The sequence below is a fragment of the Mizuhopecten yessoensis genome, unplaced genomic scaffold (assembly GCF_002113885.1).
Source record: "Mizuhopecten yessoensis strain PY_sf001 unplaced genomic scaffold, ASM211388v2 scaffold7901, whole genome shotgun sequence".
NCBI classification, from domain to species: Eukaryota; Metazoa; Mollusca; class Bivalvia; order Pectinida; family Pectinidae; genus Mizuhopecten; species Mizuhopecten yessoensis.
Window position 1 is genome coordinate 599,571 of NW_018407279.1, and position 20,396 is coordinate 619,966.

General features: G+C 36.7%; 1 protein-coding gene across 1 annotated transcript in view; it reads left to right on the top strand.

Annotated features, from left to right (window-relative positions):
- The window catches only part of LOC110454474, a 40,184-nt gene extending 20,503 nt beyond the window's left edge, over positions 1-19,681 (top strand). The window contains exons 3-12 of the mRNA XM_021503978.1: positions 1,253-1,306; positions 2,347-2,406; positions 2,818-2,871; positions 3,913-3,972; positions 4,382-4,400; positions 5,985-6,062; positions 10,476-10,604; positions 11,881-12,000; positions 13,958-14,878; positions 18,819-19,681. Of these exons, the coding sequence (XP_021359653.1) occupies positions 1,253-1,306; positions 2,347-2,406; positions 2,818-2,871; positions 3,913-3,972; positions 4,382-4,400; positions 5,985-6,062; positions 10,476-10,604; positions 11,881-12,000; positions 13,958-14,878; positions 18,819-19,240 (1,917 nt within the window). The 3' untranslated portion in view covers positions 19,241-19,681. The remainder of the gene's footprint in view (positions 1-1,252; positions 1,307-2,346; positions 2,407-2,817; positions 2,872-3,912; positions 3,973-4,381; positions 4,401-5,984; positions 6,063-10,475; positions 10,605-11,880; positions 12,001-13,957; positions 14,879-18,818) is intronic.
- The last annotated feature ends 715 nt before the right edge of the window (positions 19,682-20,396 follow it).

The following is a 20,396-nucleotide window of genomic DNA, read 5'->3' on the forward strand; positions in this document are numbered from 1 at the left end:
AGGCCGTCCTTAAATGACCTTAGCTGTTAATAGGACGTTAAACAAAATCAAACAAACAAACAAACAATTGTTACAAGCAAGATTAAATAATATTGCTATCTTTGACTGATCATAGATCAAAATCGAACACAAAGACATATAACTTTTTTCACTTTCTGCTATGGCATTTACTATTTTTTTTCCTAAAATGCATATAAGAAAAAAGGTTTAATACAGGAATTGTTTGACCTCTCAGAGGTGTACATCCTCAAATGACCTTAGCTGTTGGTAGCATCATAAACCCTTTACAACCAGCTCTGCAGGCTAGGGGAACGAATAAGGCTGCTGTATCCAACCGCATGTTATCGAGTCGGCGAAAAATGGAGACCCTTGAAGAATCGGTTGTTTCCTTATATCCCTTCTGCTTACGGGATATTGAAGAAACTGTAATTGATTTGCAGTCAACATTGCAACTCCCGAGTTTCACAATTCTGTGTTTTGTCCCTTTTCGGTCACCCTATACACCCGACTTCATTTGACCTTTGATTTTTTTTTTTAGTGAGGCCCATTATATTTCCCTCTTTATATATTTATTTTTTATATGATCACATTTTGGACAGTTTGACGGAAACAATGTCACGTTTGACGAGGTATTGTTGAATAATAAGATGATTTTAAGGTTTATTTCGGTTAAATTCAGACAATCAAACAGCATTCATAAATTTGTAAACTTTAGACACTGTTTAACAATTAGTATTTCATTTGATAATTTTGCATTCATACTAGGTACTCAATCATGTGTGACAGATCATGATTTCCGACAGCAATACCGTCCTCGATCTTATTCCTTTTCAATTGTTGAAAGCGGTGAGTGGGTATTTATTGATAAAAGAAATTATTTGAATATGAATCACCTTATCATTCGTGACTCTGGTAGGTCATGCGAGACAAAACGCTGCAGAAATTAACGCTATATGATAATGCATTAACCAATGTTCATACAGTGGTATTGTTTAAACCATGTAAATCAGGGAAAAAGAAATCCTTTGCAAAAATGACAAAATCAAATTAAATCCACCTATACCAACTTCATCTGTTTCGACACTTTATAATGGTAAGGTTGTCTGTTATTCATTTCAGGCAAGACAGAGAGTTAAATGTTCGGAAACGAAACACTCGTGACCACACGAGCCAAACTGTTACATAAAAAAGCTTATAAGATGGACTTCTGAAGAATGAAAATCACCTGACTTTTATTTACTTTTTGTTCTAGGATATGGGGTTTCAGACGATGAAACGGAAATTTATCGAAGAACCCAAACCGCAGGTAGAGTAAATACTGCAGTAGTGAATAATCTACCTTTTAATCGAACATACGAGAATCGTATCCGATATATATACTTATGACTACTCTTAGCATGCCTGACAACAACCTTAACCCTATAAAAACCAAATATGATATGTATTCAACCAGTCTTAATAGGAGGGAAATGAAAACGGAATGCAACAGTTTCGAGTTGAACGCATCCCAAAATATTTTAACGCAGCAAAGATATTATTTCACACAATCAAAGCTGTATTGAATAAGTGTATACGATGATTGGGTTACTGTTTCAAAAGCTTATATCGAGTTTGTAAAAGCAATAGAACCCATAAACAGTTAGTTGCCTGAATAACTAGCCAAAATAAGTAAAAATACGAAATAAGAAACTATATATGTTAGTAAAAAAGTGGACATTTGTGCTGCACCATATATCAATGTCGCCATTTGTGTGGTACCAAAGAACAAACAAGTGAATATCCATTTCTTAAGATTCAACGAGTTAGTATGACGTCATTCATTTGTACGTCATTTCCTCTTTCTCCAAACATTTTGTTGGCTTTCTACGATGGCCGACAAGGGCCTGACAAAAAGATATGAATTTCATATCTTTTTGTACCACGTAACACTTTCATATGATACAAAATGATATGAAAATTCAAAGTGTACCATGGTACACAAAGATATGAAAATTCAAATAATTTCGTACCATGCGTGGTACATAGAGATTTTAAACAACTTCACCAATTATTTTTTTTACTTTTTTATGTATATGTACCAACAGCCGATATTGGCCGGCAAAATTATTTGAATTTTCATATCTTTCTGTACCGTGGTACACTTTTGCCCGGTACAAAGAGATATAAAACCTTCTCTCCTTTTCGTACCGCGTTACACTTTTTTTCATTTCTTTTTGTACCACCTAAGGTACAAATTCAGACAATAAAACAACATTCATAAAGTTGTAAACTTTAGACACTGTTTAACACTTGTTTTTTTATTTAATAATTTTGCATTCATACTACGTACTCAATCATGTGTTACAGATCATGATTTCCGACAGCAATACCGTCCTCGATCTTATTCCTTTTCAATTGTTGAAAGCGGTGAGTGGGTATATATTGATAAAAGAAATTATTTGCAATATGAATCGCCTTATCATCATTCGTGACTCTGGTAGGTCATGCGAAACAAAACGCTGCAGAAATTAACGCTTTATGATAATGTATTAATCAATGTTCATGCAGTGGTATTGTTTAAACCATGTAAATCAGGAAAAAGAAATCGGTTGCAAAAATGACAAAATCAAATTAAATCCACCTATAACAACTTCATCTGTTTCGACACTGTTTATAATGGTAAGGTTGTCTGTTATTCATTTCATGCAAGACAGGGAGCTAAATGTTCGGAAACGAAACACTCGTGTAAACACGAGTCAAATTATTACATAAAAAAGCTTATAAAATGGACGTCTGAAGAATAAAAATCTGCTGACTTTCATTTACTTTTTTTTCTAGGGTATGGGGTTTCAGACGATGAAACGGAAAGTTGTCGAAGAACCCACACCTCAGGTAGAGTAATATACTGCAGTAGTGAATGATCTACCTTTTAATCGAACATACGAGAATCGTATCCGATATATATACTTATGACTACTCTTAGCATGCCTGACAACAACCTTAACCCTATAAAAACCAAATATGATATGTATTCAACCAGTCTTAATAGGAGGGAAATGAAAACGGAATGCAACCGTTTCGAGTTGAACGCATCCCAAAATATTTTAACGCAGCAAAGATATTACTTCACACAATCAAAGCTGTATTGAATAAGTGTATACGATGATTGGGTTACTGTTTCAAAAGCTTATATCGAGTTTGTAAAAGCAATAGAACCCATAAACAGTTAGTTGCCTGAATAAACAGCCAAAATAAGTAAAAATACGAAATAAGAAACTATATATGTTAGTAAAAAAGTGGACATTTGTGCTGCACCATATATCAATGTCGCCATTTGTGTGGTACCAAAGAACAAACAAGTGAATATCCATTTCTTAAGATTCAACGAGTTAGTATGACGTCATTCATTTGTACGTCATTTCCTCTTTATCCAAACATTTTGGTGCCTTTCTACGATGGCCGACAAGGGCCTGACAAAAAGATATGAATTTCATATCTTTTTGTACCACGTAACAATTTCATATGATACACAATGATATGAAAATTCAAAGTGTACCATGGTACACAAAGATATGAAATTTCAAATCATTTCGTACCATGCGTGGTACATGGAGATTTTAAACAACTTTACCAATTTTTTTTTTACTTTTTTATGTATATGTACCAACAGCCGATATTGGCTGGCAAAATTATTTGAATTTTCATATCTTTCTGTACCGTGGTACACTTTTGCCCGGTACAAAGATACATAAAACCTTCTCTCCTTTTTGTACCGCGTTACACTTTTTTTCATTTCTTTTTATACCACCTAAGGTACAAATTCAGACAATAAAACAACATTCATAAAGTTGTAAACTTTAGACACTGTTTAACACTTGTTTTTTTTATTTAATAATTTTGCATTCATACTACGTACTCAATCATGTGTTACAGATCATGATTTCCGACAGCAAAACCGTCCTCGATCTTATTCCTTTTCAATTGTTGAAAGCGGTGAGTGGGTATATATTGATAAAAGAAATTATTTGAATATGAATCGCCTTATCATCATTCGTGACTCTGGTAGGTCATGCGAGACAAAACGCTGCAGAAATTAACGCTATATGATAATGCATTAACCAATGTTCATGCAGTGGTATTGTTTAAACCATGTAAATCGGGAAAAAGAAATCGGTTGCAAAAATGACAAAATCAAATGAAATCCACCTATAACAACTTCACCTGTTTCGACACTGTTTATAATGGTAAGGTTGTCTGTTATTCATTTCAGGCAAGACATGGAGTAAAATATTCGGAAACGAAACAATCGTGTACACACGAGTCAAACTATTACATACAAAAGCTTATAAAATGGACGTTTGAAGAATAAAAATCTGCTAACTTTGATTTACTTTTTTTCTAGGGTATTTCAGCCAAAATAAGTAAAAATACGAAATATGAAACAATATATGTCAGTAAAAAAGTGGACATTTGTGCTGCACCATATATCAATGTCGCTATTTGTGTGGTACCAAAGATCAAACTAGTGAATATCCATTTCTTAAGATTCAACGAGTTAGTTTGACGTCATTCATTTGTATGTCATTTCCTCTTTCTCCAAACATTTTGTTGGCTTTCTACGATGGCCGACAAGAGCCTGACAAAAAATATGAATTTTCATATCTTTTTGTACCACGGTACACTTTTATATGGTAAACAAAGATATGAAAATTCAACTTATTTCGTACCATGCGTGGTACATAAAGATATTAAACATCTTGAGAAATTTTTTTTTTTACTTTCATATGTATATGTACCAACAGCCGATATCGGCCGGCAAACTTATTTGAATTTTCATATCTTTCTATACCGTGGTACACTTTTGCCCGGTACAAAGAAATATGAAAGCTTCTCTCTTTTTTGTACTGCGTTACACTTATTTCATTTCTTTTTGTACCACATAAGGTACAAATAGATATGAAAAAATTGTACCACCAGACCATCGGAATGTTGTTATCGGACACTATGACCAGAATTGACCCCGAATAGCAAAGCCCTAATTACAACGTCAAATAATTCGTGTAGTTCATTAATCACTTCTGATGAAAAACAGAGTTAGTTGCAATTGTGTAAGTATTGGGGCCTTGACAGGGTCTCCAAAAGGGATAAAAGGACATCTGTATATTTTCGTAATTTCCCTTGTTTTGATAGAAGTCCAGATTATAAAAGAATCGTACAACTAGCTCATCGTATTCCCCAAAAAGAAATTATAAATAAGTAGCCTATTTATGTTTCGATGTAATTAAATTGATTGTCCTGTTTTGTCCCCTACGGACAACGTCGGCGTTTTCAACTGATTTGGAGTTTCGTTCATTTGAGAGGTTGAAGCAGATAGAATACATTAGAAATGTAAATATTAGAAAAATAATCCATAATGACTTCCTTTTTTTACGTAAAACCTTTATAAAGTTCGGTAAAGGATATTGAATAGTTGATTCCAATTTAAATGAGTAACAGTAATAGCTTGATAGCTCATTTGGTGTAATCAAAATAACAGATATTCCGTGCGATAATTTTTCATTGTATGTGATGACAGCCTTATTAGGGTGTAATTTGTCATACTCTGATGGTTTCACATGTTTCTTTACAACGGCTGTTTTCGGCCGTTGTTTTGGTACAGAAAGAAACAAAAGCAACGGGTTGATTTTATTTTTGCTTTATATCTTTGTGTACCATGGTACACTTGTATATGGTACACACAGATTTGAATTTTAATATCTTTGTGTACTATATACAAGTGTACCATGGTACAAAATGATATGGAAAATCATTTCTTTTTGTGAGGATCTTGTCGGCCGCCCTTGAATCCAGGTGACCGCAATATTCGTATTTGCGACATTTAATTTATTTTTTCATGTATAAAGTGTTTCGTAGATTATGCTTTAAGAAAGAGAAGGGAAATTATAACTATGTCATAATATCAATATTCTGTAACATGTTCAAATAATACGATTCTTTTGTTTCAGGAATACATACAGACTATGGCACGGTCGGTGAATGTACCATAGAGAGGACACAGAGTTTTACCGTCACCGATACAATAAGTAAATAAGTGCAATATGTAAACAAATATCTGTGAATCATTTGTATCCGATAATCGAGGTCGCGATTCTCAAACGCCTCTGCTAGGATCAAACCTCACACTTAAAATTACCTGTCAAGTGCTCTGCAGATAGTACTTAAGCTTACAGCTCGGTAGTATATGCCCAGGTCTAGATGGCTCAGGACTATGACATCCCCCTCCTTATGGACAGAGCTTATCGTCGAGTATTACCGACTAAAAGCATGCTTGAAATAAAATGGTCACGATCATCATACACAGCACAAATATCTACAAGAGCGCAAATGTAACCGAGCATTTATTTCCAGTCTGTCTCTGCTAGTAGTAGAACCAGATACTACAGATATGTTGTTCAATTCAGCAAGTTTAGGTTTGAAATCATTGCAATAGATCAATTTGAAAACGGTTCCACAGATTATGGGGCCACACAGTAGCTAAGTTCTAGCCTCGTTCTCATTATAATGAAAACTGCGTCAACAGTTAATGCCGCCACTCATTTAATATTAAACGGCAGGTAAACAAAGTATAGAAGCTCTGCAAGGGATTCCAGCACGAGTCAATCTCTACGAATCAGCAGGTGTGTTCTTCTTTCCAAATTATCGACCTGCTTGACTGCAACATTATAGTATCAAACGGTTTCGTACATATGTCAATTGCTGGCTCCTAGTAATGTAAATGCAAGATACATTTATCAATGTGCACAAAGAATTATTTATTCAACATTCACCCACCATTACTGAAGGTCGGGAATTCACATGTTGTTACCATCTTCATGAGTCGGAGGAGGTGGAGAATTGGGAAACCCCAGAAAATTGGGAACTCCTTTAATATTCTACTTGCGAACACAACAAACTGCTTCACCCTTTGCAACGAGTTTTTCCTTTTGCAAATACTGATTTCTTTATTTACTGAGCAGTTTAAAATCACACAGCACATTTCCCACTTAACAAGGGTTTCAAGACAAGCGTTCAATTAGGAAAGAACTGCAGCCCATAATATTTGATATAAGAATCTTCAACAATTTGGTCCATAATTGTAGGAGGTGTTGTGTGGAAAAGGGCAAACTTCGATATCCCGCCAAATCCCGAAATTGGAAATTTAGAGGAAAAAATAGGTATCATCATTTCCCCCCAAAAAAGAGTTCCAAATTAGAGATTAAACGAATGAAATAATAGATAGGAAGTACACAACTTCATGATTATCATATCTGTAAAATTTCGCGGTCCCTGAAAGTAAGGCGTGGGAATTGGACTTGCTGACCCCATTGCATGATCGTAAAAGGCGACTAAATTTGGGGTCTTATCTTTTCTCTTCTTTCTAAACATGGTAATGTCTCCCTTGACAATGCCCCACTTTCGGACTTTAGTTGAGCGTTCGCCCCTGTGTGGAAGGCTTTGGGTTCTGTCCCGTGGCCGAGACATACCAGAGTCTGTAAAAATGGTAGTCTCTACTCCTGCTTAACGCTCCGCAATTAAGAAGAGAGACGACTGGTTCGCCCGTTGTCAGTATGATGTTACCGGGTGTGGTGTCCTGCTGGGTAACTTCGGCAGCATGTTTCAGTGAGGTAGCACTATAAAGTCGGCATCAGTTCTGCGCTATCACAAGAAAACAACCACGAACATATCGCAGCCCCCAACAACAATTACGCATACACTACACGCATGCATATTGCACAGAGGAAGCCGTCCTTAAATGACCATAGCTGTTGACAGGAAGTTAAAAAATACTAAATTAAACTAAACTGTAAAGTTTCGCTGAAATCAGCCTAGTAGTTTAGGAAAAGTAGTCCAGACAACGTTTTTTCAACAACGGGGCTCAGTTGTTTAGGGAAGTTGTTCGGACCAGAGTTTTTCGAAAAAATGTTATTACTCCAAAAAAAGGGTCGGAATGAAAACTAATACCTGGATATACACCATCAGGGGGTATTAATCATATCTTAACACTTTTTGAAATAAGCCTAGTAGTTTTGGAGCTGTCCGGAAAAGGATTTTTAACAAAGGGCCGTAGCTCCATTAAAAAAGGTTAGAACGAAATAAATAATATCTTGATGCACAACAACAGGGGGAAGTTAGGAAACTGTAAAGTTGCGTTGAAATCTGATTATGTTCATGTTTAGAAAGAGTTGCCCGGACAGGATTTTGCTTACGACATACACACAGAAAGGGTGATACAAGTATAATTCAACCCCAAACCCCCCAACATTATTTGCAGGGGAACATATATTATCTGTGTAATATGACGAAGGAGTGTCATTCTACAGATCGACATTATGATATTCATTATGATGGCAGTTTAAAATTGCATATCAGTTGCTCATTCATCATTACATTAAATAGTTTTACCCATAAAAATATTCTTCGTTATTTCTTAAAAAAAATTGTTTTATGTTTCAGGTTTTCGCTCTTCAATTAGATCAAGTACATATTTACCAACAACTCATGTAATTCGACCCATAAAAATATTCTTTGTTATTTCTTAAAAAAATATTGTTTTATGTTTCAGGTTTTCGCTCTTCAATTAGATCAAGTACCAACAACTCATGTAATTCGAACGGTATGTTTATCATTATTATCATTTTAATAGTTTATTTCCAGCAATTGTATTTATAACTATTTATGGGCTATGGGGACACAACTGGTTCACAGTTATGACAAAGAAACGAAGCCTCCTATGGTGTGATCTGACCGCAGCCGCAGGATCAACTTCAGTATCATGATTGTATGTATGGCTATCGAGAAGGAGGCTCAACTACTTTAAAGTTGGGACCACGAAAGTCCCCACAGGTGTGGCCTAGTTCAAAGGTCAATTCAGTACCATGATTTGTGGGTCAATTATAGTACCATGCTTTGTTTTCTTTGCTTGTTCCCAGCAATTGTATTTATACAAGATATTGGATGAGGTTCCTAATAATTTTATGAGACGTGACCAAGACACAAGTTTTCATGAGTTGTGACATGAATTATGTGTACGCAGATTGAGTTATTGTTTGAAACGGTAAATTCAAAAGTATCAATAGGCCCATAAAACAAGGAGTTGTCTGAACTTTCTGCCATGAAAAACTAGAAATACAAAGTAAGGAACCGGATGTACGAAAATATTAGTGGACATTCGTGCTGCACCATATATCAATGTCGTCATTTTAATGGTTACAAGAGATCAAACATGTTTGAAGTGTTTCGCAGAATATGTAGGAAAGAAAGAACACGGAAAGGGTTATTAAGCCCTTCAAGATATAATTTTTGATATGCTGTATCATTCATTAGTTTCAGGAAAATATATTAATTATGGAAGGATTGATGAATGTACCCTTGAAAAGACGCCGTCATTTAACATCAGCGATACAAGAGGTAAATAAGTACAATAAGTAAACAAATATCCGTAAACTATTTTTATCCAATAATCGAAGTCGCGCTTCTAAAACGCCGTTCTTCTCTCCAAAATTTTAGACCTGCTTTGCTTCAATATTTTAGCATAAAAACGTTTTACATATGTTTCAAATTGCTAGCTCCTAATAATGCAAATGCAAGATAAATTTAGTATAAAGCATAATAAATCATTCATTCATATTCATTCTTAATCACAGCAGGTCGGGAATATACCAGTTGTTACCAACTGTATGAATATTGACATTCATTAAGACGGCAGTTTAAGGGAATTTTAATAGTCCATGTATCATTACATAATTTTTTTTTGGTTAAGCCAATGTATAGAATATAACATAATGTATATATATATATATATATTATGATTTTCGGTTAATCGGATATCGTGAGGAAACCTCAAATACTATCAAGGTATTACCTTTAAAAGTCCCAAAGGGTGTGACCTGACCCTTGGTTTGGTTTGATCTTGCCCAGCTATTGTAAATGTATATTTGTTTATATGGAAGGAATTTCTTTTTTTTTCAAAATTGGACCAACAAGGTCCCGAAGGCTATGGCCTAATTCCAGAGTCAATTCTAATACTGTGGTTGTGTTTGTCTTTTTATTCCAAGCAATTGTATATATACATGAAGTAATTGGTGAGGTCCTTTATAGTTTCAAAGATGAGACCAGACACTTACGTTTGCACGAGTTTGGCTAACCTCCGGGATTATTCTGGTATCTTTTGCATTCGTCAGATTTAACTTTAATTGTATACAGAGGTCAAGGGTGGGAATCTTAATCATTTCCTCTTTTTTTACGCCACTCCGCAGCCCCCATCCCCTTCCCCTACTCCCCCGTGGTCAATCCTTGTACAGGGTTGAATCCTTTCCACCAGTGAATGGTGAAATCTTAAAATCTTTGAATTCCAGAGATGGAAGTAAGTTAGCCACTCCATTACAAAAGACTTTGAGTTTCCACCACGCGAGAATACTTCCCTTTAAATATGACCGATATTCTTTTCTTATTTCCAGAGAAGAAGTCGCCTGAAACAAAATTGCAAGATTTGTTTTTTATAACTTCTCACATCGCGAATTCCATAGAAGATGCGGACTCTTCATCATTAGACTCGACGTCCGAGACATCGTACCAAGAGAAACAGGGTAAGTATCATATGGCCGAAATATATTTATATTACCACATGATGTTATGTATAGCAAAAATTCGACCTGACCCAAGGTCTGGTTTGGTTTGTTCTTGACCAGCTATTTAAATGCATATTTGGTTATATGGAAGGAATCTCAACTTGTGTTCAACATGGGACCCAGAACGTCCCAAAGGCTTAATAATTTATGAGAATACATGCATCCAAATATGACTGATATACTTATTTTCAGAGAAGTTTCATGCCAGATGGTTCTTCATTGCATATTATCTACGATATAACCACGTCTTCGATGTAACGGCGCTTTTCTTTATTTTCATATCTTGGACGATATTTGCTTGCATGTTTTATTATGCAACAGACGATGCACGCACAACGCTCTTCCAACATACTCAACAGGAAAATGTAAACAAGCGAGTCACGGGATCGTTTGGTTGTATAGTAGTTAGTGTTTAATATAATTCTCTACAAAAAGCCAAAGAAAGGACGAAGGCAAATCCCTATTTACGTAATAATTGACATCGGAGGATGACTATGTTATGACAGGGACCTAAATAAAATACGCATATAGAACAGCGGCTACACAGAATGAAACCTCCATATATTACTTGATTACTTGATTTATGATTAGTCGGTTAATCGGATATCGGGAGGGAACCTTAAATACTATCAAGGTATGACCCTTTAAAAGTCCCAAATGGTGTGACCTGACCCAAGGTTTGGTTTGGTTTGATCTTGCCCAGCTATTGCACATGTATACTTGGTTACATGGAAGGAATCTCAACTTGTTTTCAACATGTGATCCAGATAGTTCCAAAGGCTATGGCATGACCCAAGAGTCAATTATAATACCATGGTTGTGTTTGTCTTTTTATTCCCAGCAATTGTATATATGAAGTTATGGGGTGAGTTTCTTAATAGTCTCAAAGATGTAACCAGCCACTTACGTTTCCTCGAGTTTGGACTAATCCCTGGGGCCCTCCTAGTGTCATTACACTTGTCTGATTTAACTTACAATTGTATCTATAGGTAAAGGGTGTGAATCTTGATAATTTCCTAGTTATATTGTATAACTCGTTTTTGCCCCCATCCCCTTCCCCACCTCCCCCGTGATCAATCCTTGTACAGTTTTAAATCCTGACCACCATCTAAATGTTTGAATGCCAGACATGCAAGTGGGTCAGCCACTCCATTACAAAAGACTTTCAGTTCCCACCACGTGAGAATACTTCCATCTAAATATGACTGATATTCATTTCTCATCCTATTTCCAGAGAAGTCGCATGAAAAAATATGGCGAGATGTTTCAACTCAAATTTCTCTAAATTCCAAAGTAGATGCGGACTCTACATCATTACACACGACGTCCGATACATCGTACCAAGAGAAACAGGGTAAGTAACATATGGCCGAAATACATTTATATTTGCACATGATGTAATGTATAGCAAAAACTCGTCCAAATAATTTAACTAATTTCTACCAACAAGTCACAATCTCTCTCATGTCAGTTTTCTTGTTATGTGAAGTTGGTTTACCTTGGTTCTGTTTACTTATCCTTGATCCGTGGGTTCTATTTTTTTATTCTGTATATTATCTATTATCCCACAACGTTTTTGATGTAAGGGCGCTTTTCATTGGTTAATGGTTAATAAACATGTCTTGTTGGACGATAGACTATGTGCGTTCATGTTTAATAAGGCAACAGGCGATGCAAGTACAACGCTTTTCCAACAATCTCAACAGCAAAATGTAAACAAGCCAGCCGCGTGATTCGTTGGTGGTATAGTAGTTAATGTCCTATAAATAGCTAAGATCATCGAAGTGCTGGGTGCCTTCGGCATGATATTTGAGTGAGCTGTCACTATAAAGTCGGCATCAGATCCGCGCTATATATGTCAGTGAGGTTGCACTCTTAGCTGGCATAGGTCCGTGTGATCTCAAAGAGACAAATACATCATCATACCTTGCCTCCAGCACACATACACACCAGCACGCATACGATTTATTCTCAATGATCAATAAGCCCTAGGTTCATGCTATCTGACTAGAAACATGGTGGTTGTGAAGGATATCAAGTTTTTCAAATGAATAACCTTCAACCACATTCGTCCGAGAAGGGAATTTGTGTTTTCCCTCTGCTGCGGGACTCAAAAGCGACCACGAGAATTAAGAGCGACCACGATAAAACTGCTGCATCCATTTCAATATTTGTGATCTTTATATTTCTTTCTACTTCTAACTTCCTTTTATTTGCTAGCGCCTTGCTCGACAATACCTCAATTCTGGCTTTAATGTTGAACATTCGTCCAGTTGAACATTCGCCCAGATGACTGCCCTGCAGGTAGGGCGTAAGAATTGTACCTGCTGCCCCCAATTGCATGATCGTAAGAGGCGACTAGATTTGGGACCTTATACCTTCTCTCCTTTCTAAATAACTTTCTTCTTCCTAATGTCTCCTTGACAATGCCTCACTTTTGGACATTTGTTGAGCGTTCGCCCATGTGAGGAAGGCTTTGGGTTCTGTCCCCTGGCCGAGACATACCAAAGTCTTTAAAAATGGTAGTTTCTAGTCCTGCTTAACGTTCAGCAAATTAGGAGTGGGACGACTGGTTCGCCCGTTGTCAGTATAATGTGACCGGGTGGGGCGTCCTGCTGGGTGTCTTCGGCAGTATGTTTCAGTGAGGTAGCACTATAAAGTCGGCATCAGTTCCGCGCTATCACAAGGAGACAAACACGAACATATCGCAGCCTCCCAAAATACACACACATACACTACACGCATGCATCTTGCACACAGGGGAGGCCGTCCTTAAATGACCTTAGCTGTTAATAGGACGTTAAACAAAATCAAACAAACAAACAAACAATCGCCCAGATGAAGAAGGCAATATGTTCTGTACACAAGCCAAGTCGGCATTAGATCGCCGCTAACACTAGGCGATGTGTCCTTAGGCACTCGTCCTTATATGATCCTGGCTGTTTCTAGGTCGTTACCCCCCCCCCCCCCCCCCCCCCCCCCCCCCCCCCCCNCGCATTTACTGAGGGCAGAGGGGTTCAATTTGGTTTGAATGACCGTAGCTGGTAATATGACGTTTATTCCTATTATTCAAAAGATTTTAAAGTTATACCCAATATACCCAAGTGCACGCATTAACTTTCTATACCATTTAAGCCCGTCAGTACAGTGTTACCAGGTGGAGTTTCCTGCTGCCGTGTCCAGACCCTATCATATTTTGTATGGCCTCCTGTATGTGTTTAATGACTAAGGTTGTAGAAAAGAGTATATAAAACAACTGATACATTAACCATTCCAAACGTACTAAAACTTTGATGTATTTTTTTCTTCAGATTTTCATAGTGACTGCAAAGGATTCCCATTCAATGTTGCCCGGCTTTTGGCAATTAAGTTTAAAGTGGAAGAACGTTTCGTCGTGCCAACAACAGATGCACGTGGAAAACATACCTTCATTATATACGACAAAGAACAAGGAAGAGACAGAATTACAACAGAATTCGGGCAAAAGGTGCTAATCCGAAATCCAAAATCTATACAGAGTGAAGGAATCGCAATAACCAACTACTGCAGAGAAAAACGTCTGGACTTAAAACCTACAAAAAGAGCTTCGTTAAAGAATATCATTCAAAAGCACACGGACAAACTATTCATAAAACATAGCAATATTAACTTTATTAGTACGTCTCCGGTTAAATCTTGCTGGAACGGGGACATCGTCCGGGATGAGGCATGCATTGTGATTTACTGCAGTTCAAAAGGATATGTTCCTTTTGGTGAAGACAAATTTCCAAAGCTACTAACCGTCGGGGAAGTAATTGCTTCAACGGACATCAGAGAAGGATACTTTCAGTTTGGTCCCTACGCATACGCTACATCAAGGAGTAGTGATATCCACGACAGATTGAAGATGGGCTGCCAGTTTGGCGTTGAAGGAGGTTCAACTTCGGGGACCATAGGTCCTGTCGTGAATTTAAACGGCGAAATGGCTTTTTTGACATGTGCACACATCATTTACGGTATAGATCAAAATGGTTACACGTTTGACGACTCTGGATGCGATATATACATAGAACAACCGTCGTCGACAAATTTCGGTTCCACTGGCAATAGGTGTGGTAAGGTCAAGCGAGCAGTGTTCAGACCAAACTTGCCTTCAAGTGTTGATGCCGCAGTTGTGGAGATAACAGAACAGTCACGTCAACCAGTAAGCGGTGAATTCGCTGTAGATAACCCGATCCGGATGCAACAAGCAGGTAATGAGCTTCTGAAATGAATTTTATTGAGTGAAGATGCATTGAAAGAAACTATAGAAAAATGAATGTTTAAAACTTTAAAACAACTACTTGACTAAATATTTTTGTTTCAAAACGATGTTGTCGTTTTTCCTTTTCGAAATTGCAGTTGAAATATAAAGACTTTCAATCATTTTATACTGATAGTTCAAAAGAGGAACATATAATCGCCGCAGCCATAGTTGCATCAGATGCCGCTATCGGATGCCGGCTATCAAATGATGCATCAATATTTTCTGCAGAAGGTCGCACTATCTATCTTGCCCTTGAACATATTAAATCCAATGGTGTACCGAAGTCAATCTTCTATTCTGATTCTTTATGTGTTCTACAGAGCATTTGCAACAAAACTTAAAGAATAACTCAATTAGAAAAATATTGACACGGTTTCATAGTATTATCTCAAAATGCCACATAACATTTATTTATGCTGGGTTCCCGGACATGTGTTCATACCAGGGTGCCGTTTCACGACGCGTACGTAAAGTTACGGTTACCCGTAAATATTTACGTGCACGTAACTAAGTGCACGTAAGTTACGTAGAGGGTGTTTCACGAAACCGTACGTAACTTTTCACATTTACGTACGGGTTTACGTGCACGTAAATTATACCGGAAGTGAATAATCCAACATGATGTGATGATCCTTAGGTTTAAAGCGGTTACAATCTTAACCATTCAATGATTTCTTTAGACTTAACATACGGCGATTCTCATTGGAATATTTCCATTTATGAGGTGGCCAGAACTTTCAGAAGTGGAACTCTCTAGTGTCATAGTTAAACTAATTAGAGCCCCGTAGAACCCGAGGCAGCACATGAGAGCCCGGCACAGCTGGATAGAAGTATTTGAACCGCCCGGGCTTTTTCTTTTGATGTCATGTCATACATGTAGCAACTGTGTATTTTTTTTTTACATATTTTACCAATATGAATGTAATGATGAAGAAATATATCATATTCTACAAATCCATACTTGCGAACTCTCCCTATTTTGGATGGAGATTCCCGATTTTGAACCCTGAAATTCAGCATTTTCAACTATTCCTAGATTTCATCTGGAAGAACAACTTAAAAGATGCCACTTACTAGTTATCTAGTTATAGGTAAAAAAAAATGTATATATACATAAATATTATGCCAATTTAGAATTAGAAATATAACAACTGTCAAGTACATGTACAGCTAATATCGCACATGTGACGGTACTTGTATTATTGGGACCATCTGATCGCCAGTTCAACTAAATATTAATAAGTACATTGTTTTGTAAAACTCTGATACAACTAAATATTGTTGTATTTTTAGGCATGGAAATATTAATTGTGAGGATTTTTATCATTTCACAAACCCGTTGATTTCAGATTGGTATAATTATAGAGGGCACAATGAAACACTGGGCAAATATTACATGTAACTGAAAGTTTACAAACAAAAACAAGCTATTGGATTTGGAGATGCCGCGGACTCTTGGGGTGAACCGGAATCAGTAGTCAAACATAAGCCAATTAATTGTGTAGGTATTGTTATTATAAGGATGCAACACAGTAAAAGTATATACCCTTAAAAAAAAGGGATTGACAGACTTGCGACGTGTTGTAATAGAAGCACCACAACAATATCACAGCGACAAGATAGCGGATAGTTAAACGTTAAGTTACCTTCGAACATAACTTCCGTCGACTTAAACTTTCTTGCCGTTGCTTTCCCTTTCAACTACTGAATCATTGCATAATCTACATGTACAAACCATTACTCGGAGATAAGGGGTTGTCTAGATCTCAGTGGTAGGGATCAAGTCGGTTGGGGGACAGTTTCACAAAGCGGTACTCGTCGAATGACAATTATATCGGGATCAAATCGTTATAAAACAATCATTTTCTAACATACTTTCATATTTTTTCAATTACAAAAATATTTGCAACAGGTGCGCCAAGGTTGGGTAATGTGAACTCTGGAATCCAAAGAAAGGACGGACGAAATGACACAACAGTTCGTGATTTTTTGGCAGATTATGATCAATTTCTTACTTTTTATTGATATACGTTAGTGACGCGTCATAAGCCTTTCAAGATACGTCATTTCTCCATTGCATCTATCAACATTTTTTCAATAAATTTCATGAATTTGTTTGACATCCGATTTTTATACTTAACGTCCTGCCAGAAAATTACACGTTGTATTTACATGTACATAATTCTCTAAGGTTCTGTTATTGAGATACCAGTTTTCGTCTCCGTATCAAATTTACTGTTGGCGTCTTTCTAATAGGACACAATGGCCAATTAACTCATTATGATTTTAAAACTTTTTTATTTCATATTAATTTTATACTTTTTCTTAAAATCAGAGACGTATACGTCTCTGTTAAAATGGATAGCAAATTTGCAGAAATTCATTTTTTCTGATATAATCAGGTTAAACATGAAAAACGACCTGCATAGCATAATTATAAAGCTAAATATTGTATCATATCTTCAAAATCAGCTAACGAAATAATATTGCAGTATTTTGAAATAAATATCATCGTTTATGAAATTAAAATTTCGTTCAATTTCATCACAAAACTCATCATTATATATCATGAAATATATCTAGAAATGCATGGAATATATAGCCGTCGCTGTTATCATCCAAGTAAAATATTGGGAAAATAATGTACTTTTGACCCCTACTTGTGATTTGTTAGTTTATACACACTCATCCCCAATGTAATGCCCACTGCCACTGGAGTTTATTTATTTAACACGACACAATACGGTAGTCATTTGTTTCCTTTTATGACGTCTGAACGTAAACTTACGTGCGGTTTACGGCAGGTATTTGTTGGCGTAAGTTACGTGAGGGTTTGGGCGTAACTTACGGGTACCCGTAACTTATTTACGTGCACTTGTAACTAACGTGTGCGTCGTGAAACGGACCAAAAAACTTACGTACGGTTTACGGGTACCCGTAACTTTACGTACGCGTCGTGAAACGGCACCCAGGAAATGAAAAGGCAGTTCGCGCTGCTAAAGCGATTGTATTGCTACCATCTGTTGATTTAAACTTCATTTTACAGTTTTAAAGCCGTTAATAACAAATTTAGTCAAAGTGGCGAATAATTAAAATCAATGCCTGGACGACAAATTACACTGTGTAAAACCTAAAAAAGAATTCGGTGAATGATATCTAAACTTAGAGAAAAGTGAAGATAGCGTGGGTCTGATGTCGACTTTATAGTTGCTATCTCACTGAAAGCAAGTTAAACATGGAACTCAACTACCATATTAAGGACTATTAAGGACTTTTGTATATCCCGGCTTGAGGACAGAACCCATTACCTTCCTCACCTGGGCGAAAGTTCAACATTAAAGCCAAATAATGAGGTGCTGCCCAGCAAGTCGATCGGAAAAAGGTACGAAGAAGTAGAGGGGGATATAAAGATTGCCAGTGTTCCACACTAGTTGCCTATTACTATACATACAGTAAGTTAACAGCAGGTGTATTCTTCTCGATCATCGACCAGCAGGGGTGTTTTAGCAGGGAACAAAACTACCATTTATATGTACTTTCTCATGTCCAGCCCCGGGAACAGACCCAACTGCCGTCACCGCTTTGGGGTATGTTCACAACTGGGATAACACAAATACATTGCAAAGAAAGACGCAAAGAAACAAAAACATTATTTAGGAAAAGAGGGAAAATAACGTCATTCCAGTGAAACAGCATTCCCCATTACTTGTCGATACCGCCTGAATGTGACTTTACTTGTTTCAATGAAGGTAATCAGCATAATGTGAATGCGACCGGGTAGAATGTTGTGCTCGGAGAGAGAGAGAGAGAGAGAGAGAGAGAGAGAGAGAGAGAAAGAGAGAGAGAGAGACGTCTGAAATAACACTCTTCCTTTATATAATTTTTAGGATTTGACGATCTTCCTTACTTTAATTCTGGAAAAATTCACATGAACCCGAACACTATCGACAGTGACAAGAGAATGGTGAAGTTTGGGTCGGAAACGCATGTGACAAGAGGGACTCTAATCAGCGAGGGAACAGTGGTGACGCCAGTTTCTACAGAAATGGGATTATTTAGCCAAACTGGGAAAAAGGTTCTTATGAGAAACCAACTGGAAATTGCCGGAATAACGAGCCACGGTGCTTTCTTCCAGCCCGGTGATTCTGGATCCGGTGTCTTCTTCGTGGATCGGACGGGCATGGGGCAGGAACTCACTTGCATAGGTATGGCCATAGGATCGACCTCTAACGGAACCGCCATTGTGACACCAATACTCGATATATTGGATTCATTGCAGTTACCGAGATCACTTTGGCAGTTTCCTTAAACCGGAGCCGCATCTTGGTTGTTGTTTTCTTTGTTGTGGCTTTAAAGCTCATTGACAAAATGTCATCTGGCATAAGGCGTCAAAAATAACAAAAATATTTGACACTTGCAAAACAACTGAAATTTAAAAATGTGTAAGCTGTTTACATCACTATTATATTGTAAACGCTATGTTTTATTATAGAACCTGTTTCAGATCAATGCATGCTACCAAAAAATATTCAACAATGAATATTGTTTAACAGCGAAATAATAAGGTTGGTCTTCACCATTTAGTAAGTATCCATGAATAATGTATGTATGTCCCGATCTGATTCGGCTCAAAACTACCCCCTCTTATCTATCGTTTCTATGATGTATTATTATCACAGTTGAAATAAATTCCAGAAAACCCAGCTTTTCAGTCAGTATTAAACAAACCTTTTTCAACGAAATGATCAGTTGATTCCGTTTTTTGAAACACAACTTCACAAACTGCTGGAAAATACGTTTAGACCAATCATCAATCAAAATTGCTAATATACCTGATAGTTGGTCTTATTTTGAATAAAATAAATTAAAAAGATAAAATCAAAAAGCAATAATCTTATTTGACTCCTTGTCCATACTACAAAATATTAAAAACAGGAACTTAAACAACATTCTCATATAAAACTTTGTCCTTCGTATTAACAAGATTTTAATGTTCTGCCACCTAATCTTAATTAGGATACTAGGTCATGTCGGAATAAACAGAAATGAGAAGGCATCTAGGACATCCCTTAACCTGAAACCGACAGATAGTAAACTACCTTATTCTGATTTTAAACCTTCCATAGCAAATTTTATTAAAACATATTGGCAAAAAAAAAATTAGTCAGAAGAAATGAACAATGAGTTATTTACATTTCATTTATAACTCGGATCCATTTGCAACAAGTACAGCAGAGAGGAAATTTTCCTATCGCCACTGCGCAAAGGCCATACCTACATCACATATGGTTACATTTTACGTGGAGAAGTCCAGCCTTATATTCATTCATCTGATCAACCATTTACAGTCAATCATATGATTGAATGCACTGATTTCAAACAAATGCGTGAAAGATTCTATAATGTAACGTATATGAAAAGTTTCTGTGCAATTATTTTTTTACTATTTACACGTAGTTTAACTT